Source organism: Acomys russatus, chromosome 4 (assembly GCF_903995435.1).
Source record: "Acomys russatus chromosome 4, mAcoRus1.1, whole genome shotgun sequence".
Taxonomy (NCBI): Eukaryota; Metazoa; Chordata; class Mammalia; order Rodentia; family Muridae; genus Acomys; species Acomys russatus.
In genome coordinates, this window is record NC_067140.1 from 66,225,171 (window position 1) to 66,236,849 (window position 11,679).

Here is an 11,679-nt window from a genome sequence, read left to right on the forward strand (position 1 = left end):
TTATGATTGACACATTCTGTGGTGGTTATACACTGGGAAGGTGGATAAGTATACATTTAATAAGCACTACGTGCAGCCGTATAGTAAGATGGTCCTCGTGATGGATCTGTCTGGTCCATCTCACGCAACTTGTGTGCACACAGCTTGAGGTAGGCATGTGGAGTGTGCACTGGTGTGTAAGCAACCAAGGGGTGTGGCCGGGCTGGGAGGGGGCATGGCAGAGAGCCATCATCTTCATCTATTTACAGAACCCCCAGACCCTTGAGCCTCCCGACCTCACTGTTTCAGGTTCTTCCTCAAATTCTTTCTCAAATGCAACCAGAACTGCTTGAAGAATGCAGGGAATCCCCGAGACATGCGCCGCTTCCAGGTAGGCTTGGGAAGCCACCCCCCTCCCCCCTCCCTCCCCACCCCTTCCCCTCCCCCCACCCCCCCTGCAAATCCACCCTTGACTGACAGGTGAATGGGAAACTGGGACCATGCTACTAGGGTAGATCTCTGCCTACCCCTGGGCCACAGGGCCTGGTGCCTGCTGGGGGCGGGGCAGCTCCATCTCAACTTATGCTGGCTGCCAAGGGAGGCTTCATTAGAGTCCCACTTAAGAAGATGCTAATTGTGACATTTTTACATGATTAACGACCCAGGTAATTTGCATAGTGTGAAGCTGAGAACAGCTGCCCTTAGCACATCCCCAACCTGCACACCCCTCCCAAAGCAGGGGGTAGGGAGATGGCAGCACCGATTTCCTGCCCAGAATAAAGCGGGGGCTCCAGTCAGTCGATGAGTTCTGTAACTGATGCTGTGCCCCAACTTTAGGAAGGCATTGATTGATACTGAATAGTGTTTACATGTGTGCAAAAACCAGTGGGTGCTCTTTGCCCGAGAGCTCTGACTTTTTTTGGAGCGTTTGATTTATTTAATTTTTTAAATTTTTTAATTTTTTTTGGTTTTTTGAGACAAGGTCTCTCTCTATGTAGCCTTGGCTGTCCTAGAGTCACTTTGTAGACCAGGCTGGCCTCCAACTCACAGCGATCCGCCTGCCTCTGCCTCTCAAGGGAGCGTTTGATTTTTGAAGCTTCTGAGAGGTCAGTTCATCTGGGTGTGTCACCTGGTTCAGCTGCCCTCAATTCTACCAGCACAGTCTCCACCCAACTGAGCCTCCCTTCCCCCAAGAGGACTCTGAATTCCAGCTTCCAGCCACCAACCTCAAGGTGCTAGCTCTCCCTAACAGTGCCTGTTCAGGGGTCCCAAGCCAGACTGGTCTTATCTGTGCACACAGGTGGTGGTATCCACAACAGTTAGTGTGGATGGACACGTGTTGGCTGTGTCTGACAACATGTTTGTGCATAACAACTCCAAGCATGGCCGCAGGGCCCGACGCCTGGACCCTTCTGAAGGTGAGGATTCCCAGCCCAGCCCTGGCCAGCCTCAGTCTTCTCCACCTTGGTGCAGTTCTCTGACCTGGGTCCTCTCCTACCTCCCAGCTGCCACCCCCTGTATCAAGGCCATCAGCCCCGGGGAGGGCTGGACCACAGGAGGCGCCACGGTCATCATCATCGGAGACAACTTCTTCGACGGGTTGCAGGTCGTGTTTGGCAACGTGCTCCTGTGGAGCGAGGTGGGCCAACCCCTGCCAGTCTCCCTCTGAGTCTCAGGGCTAGGCCCTCCCCACAGGACTAGACCTGCAGGCCTCCCCTCTCCTCTCACAGCTCATCACCCCCCATGCTATCCGGGTGCAGACGCCACCACGACACATCCCTGGGGTAGTAGAAGTGACCCTCTCCTACAAGTCCAAGCAGTTTTGTAAAGGAGCCCCTGGCCGCTTTGTCTACACAGGTAAGGAATCAGGCCGCTGATGCAGAGACTGAGACCCACAGAGATAGCCACATGAACTCAAGGAAGCCAAACACTGTGGCAGAGGGTGACACAAATCTACAGGTGGCCACAAACCCTAGGCAGCTAACCCTCAAACACCACCACCACCACCACCACCACCACACATACCTACTAAGTCATCACTCAAAGTCCCTTTCCCTCTTGGCCTATGTTTTTCTCCCTGAGTTTCTGGCTCCTTGGAAACAACTTCTACCTCAAGTCTTCTCACCAGGGGACATCTTTCCCTCCTGGCCATGTACTCTGGTGTTCTGAACCTCTTGGAGGGTTTTTGGTTTGCTTTGTTTTTCTTTTTGCTTTTTTCATCTCAAAGATGCTTTCAAATGGGCTCAGTGCTCTCTGAACCTTTCCTGGGTGTCTTGGGTCTTCCAGGATGCATTTTAATTCACATACTAGTGTGTGTGAGTGCACACACCACACACACACACACACACACTTTTGTACAATGCCTTGGTGAACAGTTAGCACAAGGCTCACGGAGATGCAACGAAAGCTGGCTTCAGTTTGACCACGGGTGGGAACACTAACTCACTGCCTCCAGCTCAGGCCACTGGCTTCTTCTCACACTCACTGGGTCATGGGGGCGTGGGGATACCCTCAGGTAGCTCCTTCATAACGTGGACAGGCTGAGCTGCAAAAGCAGAATGGGTGGGTGGAGTTACAAGGTGGAGGACACCTGGGAGTATGTACTGAACTAAGCTAGGCTGTAACTAGAGAGTAAAGGGAGGTAGACACTGGCCTGAGCAAAGCCCAAGAAATATGTACTTTACGCTTTGTGGGAAAGGAAAGCAAATTAACTAAGTCTGGCACCGGAAGTGAAGCCGGTAGAGCTTTGAGACCAGGGTGGAGTAAGGAGCTCGAGGAGGAAAAGAGGGAAGAGAGCCAGAGATTGGCTGAGTACTGCATCCCCCGGAGCCCAAGGGTTTTTTTTTGGGGGGGGGGGATCCTTTTGTTGTGCATGAAAACCTTACTAATTACATGTTGCTGAGATGCAACCTGATCTGTAATAAATAAAGCTCGTTAAGGTCTTTTTTTTTTTTTTTTAATAACAAACTGCTCTGACCAAATGCAAAAAGAAAAACAAAAGAAAAAAAAAGAAAAAAAAAAAAAAAAAACCCAGTCCTGTCCCTAAGAGTATAGAAACGTGTGTGTGTGTGTGTGTGTGTGTGTGTGTGTGTGTGTGTGTGTGTGTGTGTGTTGATGCCAACCTTGGCCCAGAGCCTGGCTGAGTAAATATTTGTTGGGTTAATTCTGACCAAATAAATGGGGGACCTGAGAAGAACAGCCTGGCGCTCGCTGATATTTGGGAGCTGGTTTTTCTGAGTAACATGGGCTCGGTTGGGTGGAGTGAGTTCTGCGCTGGGAAGGGCGTCGTCCAAATATTGCAGTTCTCCCCAGCCCTAAATGAGCCTACCATTGACTACGGATTCCAGAGACTACAGAAAGTCATTCCCAGACACCCGGGGGACCCCGAGAGGCTACCCAAGGTACTCAGAGTGATGGGCGGGGAATAAGGATGTCCTGTGGGGGAGGAGGTGAGGAAGCCCCTCCAGGACCCCCGCTGCGACCCCAGGGGCTGCCCCTCGGTCCTCTGTCTCTTCCCCCTGCCCTAGGAAGTGCTGCTGAAAAGGGCGGCTGACTTGGCGGAGGCCCTGTATGGAGTGCCCAGCAGTAACCAGGTATGGCGCCTCCGCCCGCCTCCCAGCGCTGGGGGCCGGGGCTCTCATCCCGCGCCTGCCGCTGCCCCGGCCGTGCCCCGTTCTTGTCTTTGCAGGAGCTCCTCCTGAAGCGTGCGGCAGACGTGGCCGAGGCTCTGTACAGCGCCCCGCGTGCGCCTGCACCGCTCGGACCCCTGGCCCCTAGCCACCCGCACCCTGCCGTCGTGGGCATCAACGCTTTCAGCAGCCCTCTGGCCATCGCCGTCGGGGACGCCACGCCGGAGCCCGGTGCGTGTCGCCGCCCCTGCCCTCAGTTGCGGTGCACCAGAAGAGCCCCGAGCCGCCAGCTCGGCTAACAGCCACTCTCCCGCAGGCTATGCTCGCAGCTGCGGCAGCGCATCTCCCCGGTTCGCGCCCAGCCCTGGCTCTCAGCAGAGCAGCTACGGCAGTGGCCTTGGAGCTGGCCTCGGCAGCTATGGCGCACCGGGTGTGACTGGCCTCGGAGTGCCCGGATCCCCTAGCTTCCTCAATGGCTCCACTGCAACCTCACCTTTCGCCAGTGAGTGTCCCCAGCCCACAGGAAGTGGAGAGGGTCAGCCTGGGAATTCGGAATGGACTCAGCCCTGCCTTCAGCCCATCCTGGGGTGTGGATTTCCAGTTCCTGCCTTATGCGGGTGGACTCTGGCCTAGCCATGGAGAGCCCTCAGTCCTCCTTTCATATGACCACTCCCTGATTTTTGGACCTTAACGTCACACCTTCGGGACCCCCGGGATCCTGGGGCCAAATTTCTTGCATTTTAAGCCCTATTTGCTGACCCCAGTTGTACGCATCGCTTCTAGCCCTCCCATGATTGTGAAGCCGCCCTTAATTAGGGGGACCTGTGCTGAAACCTGGTGGACAGCAACCTTTTGGTCCTTCGCCTGGACTTTGGGAGGAGGCTGGCGGCCCCTACTGGAAGCCTAAGGAAACTCTAGAGACTCAGGCTTCCAGCGCCTGGCAGCCCCTGGGATGTGGCTCCTGGTTTCAGAAGCACTCCTTGGGGCAGGGGAGAAGGGGGGCGGGGCTAGAGGCGGGGCGGGGCCCTGGAGGAGTTTCTTGATCCTCCCACCCACAGGACATTCTTATTCTGGTCCTCTCAGGTTCAGGCAAAACGAGGGAATTCCTTTGATCAGAACTGGATTCAGAATTGAGTGTCCTAGCCAGGAGCTGTCAGACAGTCAACAAGTTACATCTCTGAATTTACGTTCCTCTCAGTACCACCCCCTGCCCTAGGAGATTCTCTTACCTGAATGTTATTGTGCATAGAAAGCCAAACGCAATTCAGAAAGAATGTATGATTTTGGAGGCCCAGCCGAAACCGTAGGTGCTAACCAATTACCTTTTGTCATCGTGGGTTAAGGCAGCTCCCTGACAGATGGACGGACAGTGGATTTTCATGCGTTATCATTTCACACTGCCTGCCAGCCCCTTGCAATACCAGTGGTTACTCAGCAGATATTTATAATACATATATGGTGATAAAGCACTAGGCTTGGTAGACTCCATCCACCAGCCCCAGAGAGGTTGTCTCAAGGCCTGGGGCACTACTGAATCTGAGAACTAGTGACATCTGCCCAAGAAGGGGTTTGTGGCTGTGGCTGCAGTTCCCTCGCTTCTGCTTCCCCATTCTCTTCTTTTTATCATTAGCTACAGTAACTGTCTAGTCACCTGCCTAAGTTTCCTTACACGGGGTGATGCTCTCACAGGCGACAAATATGGCCTTTGATCTTACCTTTCCTTTGACCTTGGCTTGCCTTGTGAAACCCAAGGTCCATCTAAGCCAGAGTCCACACAGGCTGGTTGGTGCCTTCTGATGTCCCCCCCAGAGCACATCTCTCCTGGCACTTAGCTGAGATCAGGTCCCACTGCTCCACATCCCGGCGGTTCCAAGGCAGTGACCTCGCAGCCTTTTTCTAGGCTTCTCTTGTGTGTGAATCTCTCACCCTTTTCCAGATGCACAGCAGTATCTGTAGCGGTGACAGCCGCTCCAGTGCAGGGTCCATCCTGGGTCACCCCATTCAACAAGATCAGAACTTCCAGGGCCACTTACGTCCTGCTTTACCAGCAGCAGGGACACTCTAGACTCTACCCAGGCCCGTTCCCATCTCAGAGTATGCTTACCCAGGGCCACATCCATTCCCCTCACCCCTGAAGTACAGGATGCTTTGTGACACAGTTGCATAGGGTGTCACTCTCATTGAGTTTGCCAAGGTGCCTAAAGTGTCATCAGAATCATCCTAGCCAGAGGGTCTGGGGCTATCTGTCTCTACTTGGTCTTTGGTATTAGTTATTAGCAAGTCTAGAAAAAAATATAAATATGTATATATTCATTGGTGTTACACACTCCATAATGGCCAGGGCTTCAGCAGCCATCACTGAGCATTTTCTTCAAGGAGATGCTGGCCATGGGCTAAGGACATTTAGAATAGGGTAGCAATTACAGTCATTTTTGTATCAAAGGTCAATGAATGGATGTTCTGATGTCAAAGTAGCCTTCTCAGGCCACAAATTTCTTCCAGGAAGATGTGCCTGCTGTCCATTGCATCCTGGTTGGAGAAGATTAAAAATCCTGCCCACTGGTCTTTAGAAGTGAGAAGCAGGGAGATGGGTTCAGATGATGGTGTAGGGAGGAGGAACTGAGGTGTTCTAAACAGGAGCCCTAGTGGATGGATACAGGAGGCTTCTAGGGTCCAGACTGGAGGTGACAGGGCCTCGGATCAAAGTGGAAAGAAATGGTGTCTGGGTAGGGAGTAGAACAAGGTGTAAGATGGGAGTGCTCATTTAGAGAAGAGGTCTGGGTGCCTGTGTGAGTTACCATCCTTGGTAGAGGAGCCTTATGCTGGAGGCTGCACGTGCACCAACACTTCATTCCTATCTACTTACTCAGACTTGGTTGTGACCCTTGAACTTTGATGTTAGCCTTGGCAACGCACACCCATAAGCATTTCTTAGCCTGTCAGAATCCGAGTGTTTTTCGGCAGGTATTCCAATCTTTCTGTCTCTTTCTCATCTCCCATCAGTGGGAGCATTCCCTACTGTTTGTTTTGTTGTCACTGGGACTGATCCTGTCATCTCCAACCCTGAACGTGGTGTCCAGGACTCCTGAAAAGGCAAGGAATGGTCCAGGGCCCAGGGCCTCCCAATTTATCTCTAGATATTATCCTGGAAGTGGCCTTCTTAGGACCCTCCCTCACAGCCCTCAGGGAGGTCTGAGCCTGTAGCCTAGTCAACAGCCCACACGCGGGACTCATGGCCCACGGGGCACCCCAAGCCCGCTGCTCACTCTGGTGCTGTCTCCCCGTTGTGTCTCCCACTGCCTTCCCTGCTGCTCCTGCCCTCCCTCGCCCCGTCCCGGAGTCATGCCCTCTAGCCCCCCGCTGGCGGCTGCCTCTTCCATGTCCCTTCCGGCCGCTGCCCCCACCACCAGCGTCTTCTCCTTCTCGCCCGTCAACATGATCTCCGCTGTCAAACAGAGGAGCGCCTTCGCCCCTGTGCTGCGCCCACCCAGCTCCCCATCCCAGGCCTGCCCCAGAGCCCACAGAGAGGGCCTTCCAGGTGAGCAATCAGCCTGCCTCACGAGGGCCTTGGATCCTGAGGGAAAGGGGCTACTCCATCTAGATGTCACCAATGCCCCACACCGTTGACCAGTTGTTTTTGGAGGGTGTCCAGCAAGAGGCTCTATGCAGGTGGGGGGCGGGGTCCAGAAGGCCCGCCCCTTTGGACTCCACTTCCTTGAACCTTAAATCTTGAAGTATCCTGGCCTCTGTCTAGACCTACTCGACTGACCACTTGGTCAAAAAGACTGAAATCCCACTTGGAAAAGGTCCCAATAGTCTAACCTTGTTCAAGAGCTCAGAGCAAAGACCCAAGCCTAAGAGCTGGAAGGACCCATGTACATTGCATGCCTTTCCCCTATGTCCACCAGAAGGACATGCATGCGACTTTGAGGCTGGGTCATCTGATGAACAGGGGGGCACTGGCCTTAAATAAGGCTTAGCCTAGCTTCTCTTTTCCCAATGTACAGATTAGGAACTGAGAACAGGGCCCCTTCCTGTGCCCGGGCAGCAGAATGTTTTTCTCTCTCCTTACACACGGGCAGCAGATACTGTTAGCCCACAAAACTGTCCCACCCAAATAATCACTAGAAACTTGGTGGATGGGGGTGGGGAGAGAATGGCTGTGGGGAAGGAGGTAGAAGTAACAGGATGTGGGGTAGAGCAAGTCCCCATTGGGGAAGGTAGCTGGGAGCAGTGCTAGATGAAGTTGTCACTTTCGGCTAATTACAGACATACAGGCTTCTCTTTTAATACTTTGCATAGGGGTCCCTACACCCAGTTTCCCTCTCCTCAGACCTTCCTGAAGCCTCTTCCCCTAGAAAAGGAATTAATCCTTCAAACTCTGCTGGGGTAAAGTCTCATCCAAGCTAAATCAACTTAACACAGAGTGAGATGACTTTTGTGTTAGATTTCTTAGATATTGCTCCAAGGTGACCTTAAAAGAAAACATGCATAGTCCTCACTGGGCTTAATGGTACATGACTGTAAATCCCAGATCAGGAAGATCTCCAGTTCAAAACCAGCCTGGGTTAACATAGCAGGACCCTGTTCCCAACTTACACACACACACACCCAAAAGCCACAGACTCTCTTCTCTTGGTCTTATTTCCAACTTTTGGGTGATTTGTCTCTTAAGATGTATGTGCAGCTTAAAATGTGAGAGATGGAGAAGACAGGGAACTCAAGTTTTCCTGCCAGCACAAGGAAAGGGCTCAACAGGACGGGAGCTAGTGGCACCTGTGGGTGGCAGACAGACAGGATGCTGCTGTGTGTATGTGGCAGACAGGATGCTGCTGTGTGTATGTGGCAGTGCTCCTGGAAGCCGCCTCTTCCTTACTGCCCTGGTCCTCACCCATCTGCTTTCTCACCTTGGCACAGGCCCCAAAGAGGGTGTGTCTGAGCTCTGGAGATGGCTTGGTGAGCAAGGTATTGGCTGTGCAAGCATGAGTTTGGACACATAACGTCCGCACAAAGGCTGAGTGTATTGGAACACACCTGTAACCTCAGCCCCAAGGCAGACAGGCAGATACCTAAGGCTCCCTGGCCAGTGATTCTACCTGGAAAATAATAGCAAGTTCCAGTTTTAGTCAGTGACCTTGTCTCTAAAATAAAGTGGAGCCAACAACCTCTGCCCTTCACCATGTACATGCACAGGTGAGCACACACACATGAGGGGGGGGGAGAGAGAGACAGACAGGGGGGGGGAGAAGAAGGAGGAGGAGGAGGAGGAGGAGGAGGAGGAAGAGGACAGTCTAAAAGAGAAGCCTGGAAGTCAGGAAAGTAAGGAAGTCAAGCATGTAGGCTGTACATCTTGAGAGAAGGGAGCCCCTCACCTTTCCATCTGTAGTGCTGGCCCCAAACACATGCCAGAGGTCAGAGGTGTTGATGGCCTGTAGGAAATGTTATATCCCCTGCCTTCTGTCTTCAGCTCAGAGAAGAGCAGGCAGGTAGGATCGCCAGGCTACAGAAGGCTTACTCCCCTCTCTCCTTGGTGACTACAGACCAGCCTTTTGAAGATACTGACAAGTTCCACTCTGCAGCCCGGGGGCTCCAGGGCCTGGCGTACTCCTAATTATGGTAGGTGGCTGTCTGGTTCTTTCTCTTCCATTTGGCCCTGGAATGGGCTTAACAGGGTTGGGTAGTTGGGGGTCCAAGACTTCCTCCCTCGTGCCTGTCTAGATAGCTGACTGAGGAACATGGCTGAGAGCAATGGCTTCCTTTCCCCCTTGCAGCCAGCCTCACTTCAAGACTTTCTTCTCTCTTCCTCCTCCTTCCAGGTCTGCAGGTGCTGTCCCCAGTGAGGCTGGGCTGGAGGTCCTGGATTCACATTCATGGCCAGATGGCAGCACAAACAGATACTGGGTCAGGACTTTGGATAGACCTCAATCTCTGGGATACACAGGGAGAGGCCTTCACCTCTGTGCTCAAGACCCCCCTCATGCCCACGGACCCTCACACTTACCTCTCTTTCTTGGGGGCACATTAGAATCCCAGCACTGTGAAGGATGCTCTCGGAAGGAGAGCGTCATAGGGAGGCATTGGGGTGTCGGGCCTTACCCGCTGGATCGGTTCCTCTGTAAGGGAGTGATTTTGGTGCAGACCAGAGATGTTGGTAAGATGAGCAAGAATGAGGAACTATGGGAAAGAGGACAGCTCAGGGAGAGGTCATCTAGAGAGGCCCTGTTTGCATCTGACCAGTCACACCTGACCCAGTAGCCCACCTTCTCTTTTGCGAGCAAGGTGCTGTCTCGAAGTCTCAGGAGGCCCATTCAGCTCCCGTGGAGCTGCCCACAAGCCACTGGACCCCAATGGCTGCCCCCCCCCCCACTTCCTCTGAGAGTAGCACATTCATGCCGATCACATCCCACCTCCTTGTGGGGGTTTTAGGCGTGGAAGATGCACAGAAGGGCCTCCTGAAGTTTAACTCTTACCCAAATGGATGGTTCATGAATTTTGTCCCCCTACCACCACACACCCAACTCTAGCTGGCCCCAAAGAACAGCCTGGCTGTGCCTTGGTGGCCTCGCCCTCTGCCGAGTTTGGACAAAATGGAACAATAAAACCTGATACAGGTGGCCACGTGGCCTCTCTTGCCTGTTGCCTTGGTCTGCTTTTCTCACGGGCTCCTCCGCTCTCCAGAGGGTCACTTGATCCATGCCCCCCTAGGCAACCTTGTGTCTCAGGCTTTTAAAACATTTCCAGTCAATCACCTTAGCAATTAGCCCCAGCTTTGTGCTTTCTAGATGTGTCCATCCCAACAGTGTTGGCCAAGGCATGATCAGAAACTTCGAACTTGGCATCCTGACCATCTAGCCAAGACAAGGGTTGTTGGACATTGTTGGGAACTAGGGCAGAGCACGTTAAATGCTAACCTAGGTGTGTATGGCTCAGGCTGGAGAGATGGCTCAGAGGTTAAGAGCACTGACTGCTCTTCCAAAGGTCCTAAGTTCAATTCCCAGCAACCACACGGTGGTTCACAACCATCTATAATGAGATCTAATGCTCTCTTCTGGTGTGCAGATGTATATGCAGGCAGAGCACTGTATAATAATAAATAAATCTTTAAAAAAAAAAGATGTGTAGGGGGTCCAGAAGTGAAACCCAATTTCAGAGGCTACAAGACCAACCTGAGCTTGATGGGCAGCTTATGGGTCCCAAGATGCCCCTTTGAATCACATTTCAACCCCTCTTGCCTCCTCCCCAGAGCTACCTAAGAGTTTAAGAGGAGCATGGCACAATATTCCCTTGGCCTATTCACTCACCCAGAGCCCCAGAAGACTCCCAGACCCTGAGACATACTTCCTTGGTAAAGTTAGATTTTTCTCCTTCTGAAAGCCATTTTTTTTTTTTTTAAAGTCCACTATCCAGTGAGTTCAATGCCCAGTCTGGAAACCCCGTTTTTATCAACCCTCCCCCACTCCCAACCCATGCCCTGCAGCCTTCTAGAAAACATCCTTGCCAAAACAGGTGGGCTGGTCTTGTCCTTAGAGGTGTCTACTTCTTTCTCTGGTATTCTTGGACAGAATCAAAGGTTCCTTTCACCTGGGATGCACGGTTGGTGGCACCTTGCCCTCAGGGCTTGGCCTCCCCTGCTGTCCCTGAGGGAAGCCCACATGACAGAAAAGCAGGTCTGTGCCCAGGCCTGTTCCTTTCAACTTCAAGGCTGTCTTGCTGTGCAGAGCCTTCCAAAGGCAGGCCTCTACAGACTCTAATCTGTACTGGGGACAACCGATAACTGGGTGGTGGTTACACTCTGGTCCCCCAAGTTGGTCGGGTATCATGATCAATATAAAATGAGATATGACATTGATCTGTCCTCAGTGATTCCATCCTAGTACTTACACACACTTGAGTTGTCATGACCTCTCTTACACACACACACACACACACACACACACACACACACACACATCAGTTCCAGACAGATTATACATCAAAACGAGAAACCTTAAACAATCGGCTCATTTCCCCTGCAGAAAAATAAGCATCCTCTACCAGAGTGACCGCCACACTCTGTTCCCACTAACACAAC

At 52.6% G+C, this 11,679-nt stretch overlaps 1 protein-coding gene across 5 annotated transcripts in view; it reads left to right on the forward strand.

The window, feature by feature from the left end:
- Positions 1–10,220, forward strand: part of Ebf4 (EBF family member 4) — a 79,974-nt gene extending 69,754 nt beyond the window's left edge. For 3 of the 5 annotated variants that reach the window (XM_051144620.1, XM_051144619.1, XM_051144624.1), the window contains 10 exons: positions 289–370; positions 1,280–1,618; positions 1,710–1,836; positions 3,292–3,380; positions 3,507–3,572; positions 3,668–3,839; positions 3,925–4,110; positions 6,949–7,146; positions 9,149–9,224; positions 9,425–10,220. In XM_051144620.1, the coding sequence (XP_051000577.1) occupies positions 289–370; positions 1,280–1,618; positions 1,710–1,836; positions 3,292–3,380; positions 3,507–3,572; positions 3,668–3,839; positions 3,925–4,110; positions 6,949–7,146; positions 9,149–9,219 (1,330 nt within the window). In that variant the 3' untranslated portion in view covers positions 9,220–9,224; positions 9,425–10,220. Of the gene's footprint in view, positions 1–288; positions 371–1,279; positions 1,619–1,709; positions 1,837–3,291; positions 3,381–3,506; positions 3,573–3,667; positions 3,840–3,924; positions 4,111–4,391; positions 4,580–6,948; positions 7,147–9,148; positions 9,225–9,424 lie in introns of those variants that run through there. The other 2 variants (XM_051144621.1, XM_051144622.1) reach the window with 2 other exon arrangements.
- The last annotated feature ends 1,459 nt before the right edge of the window (positions 10,221–11,679 follow it).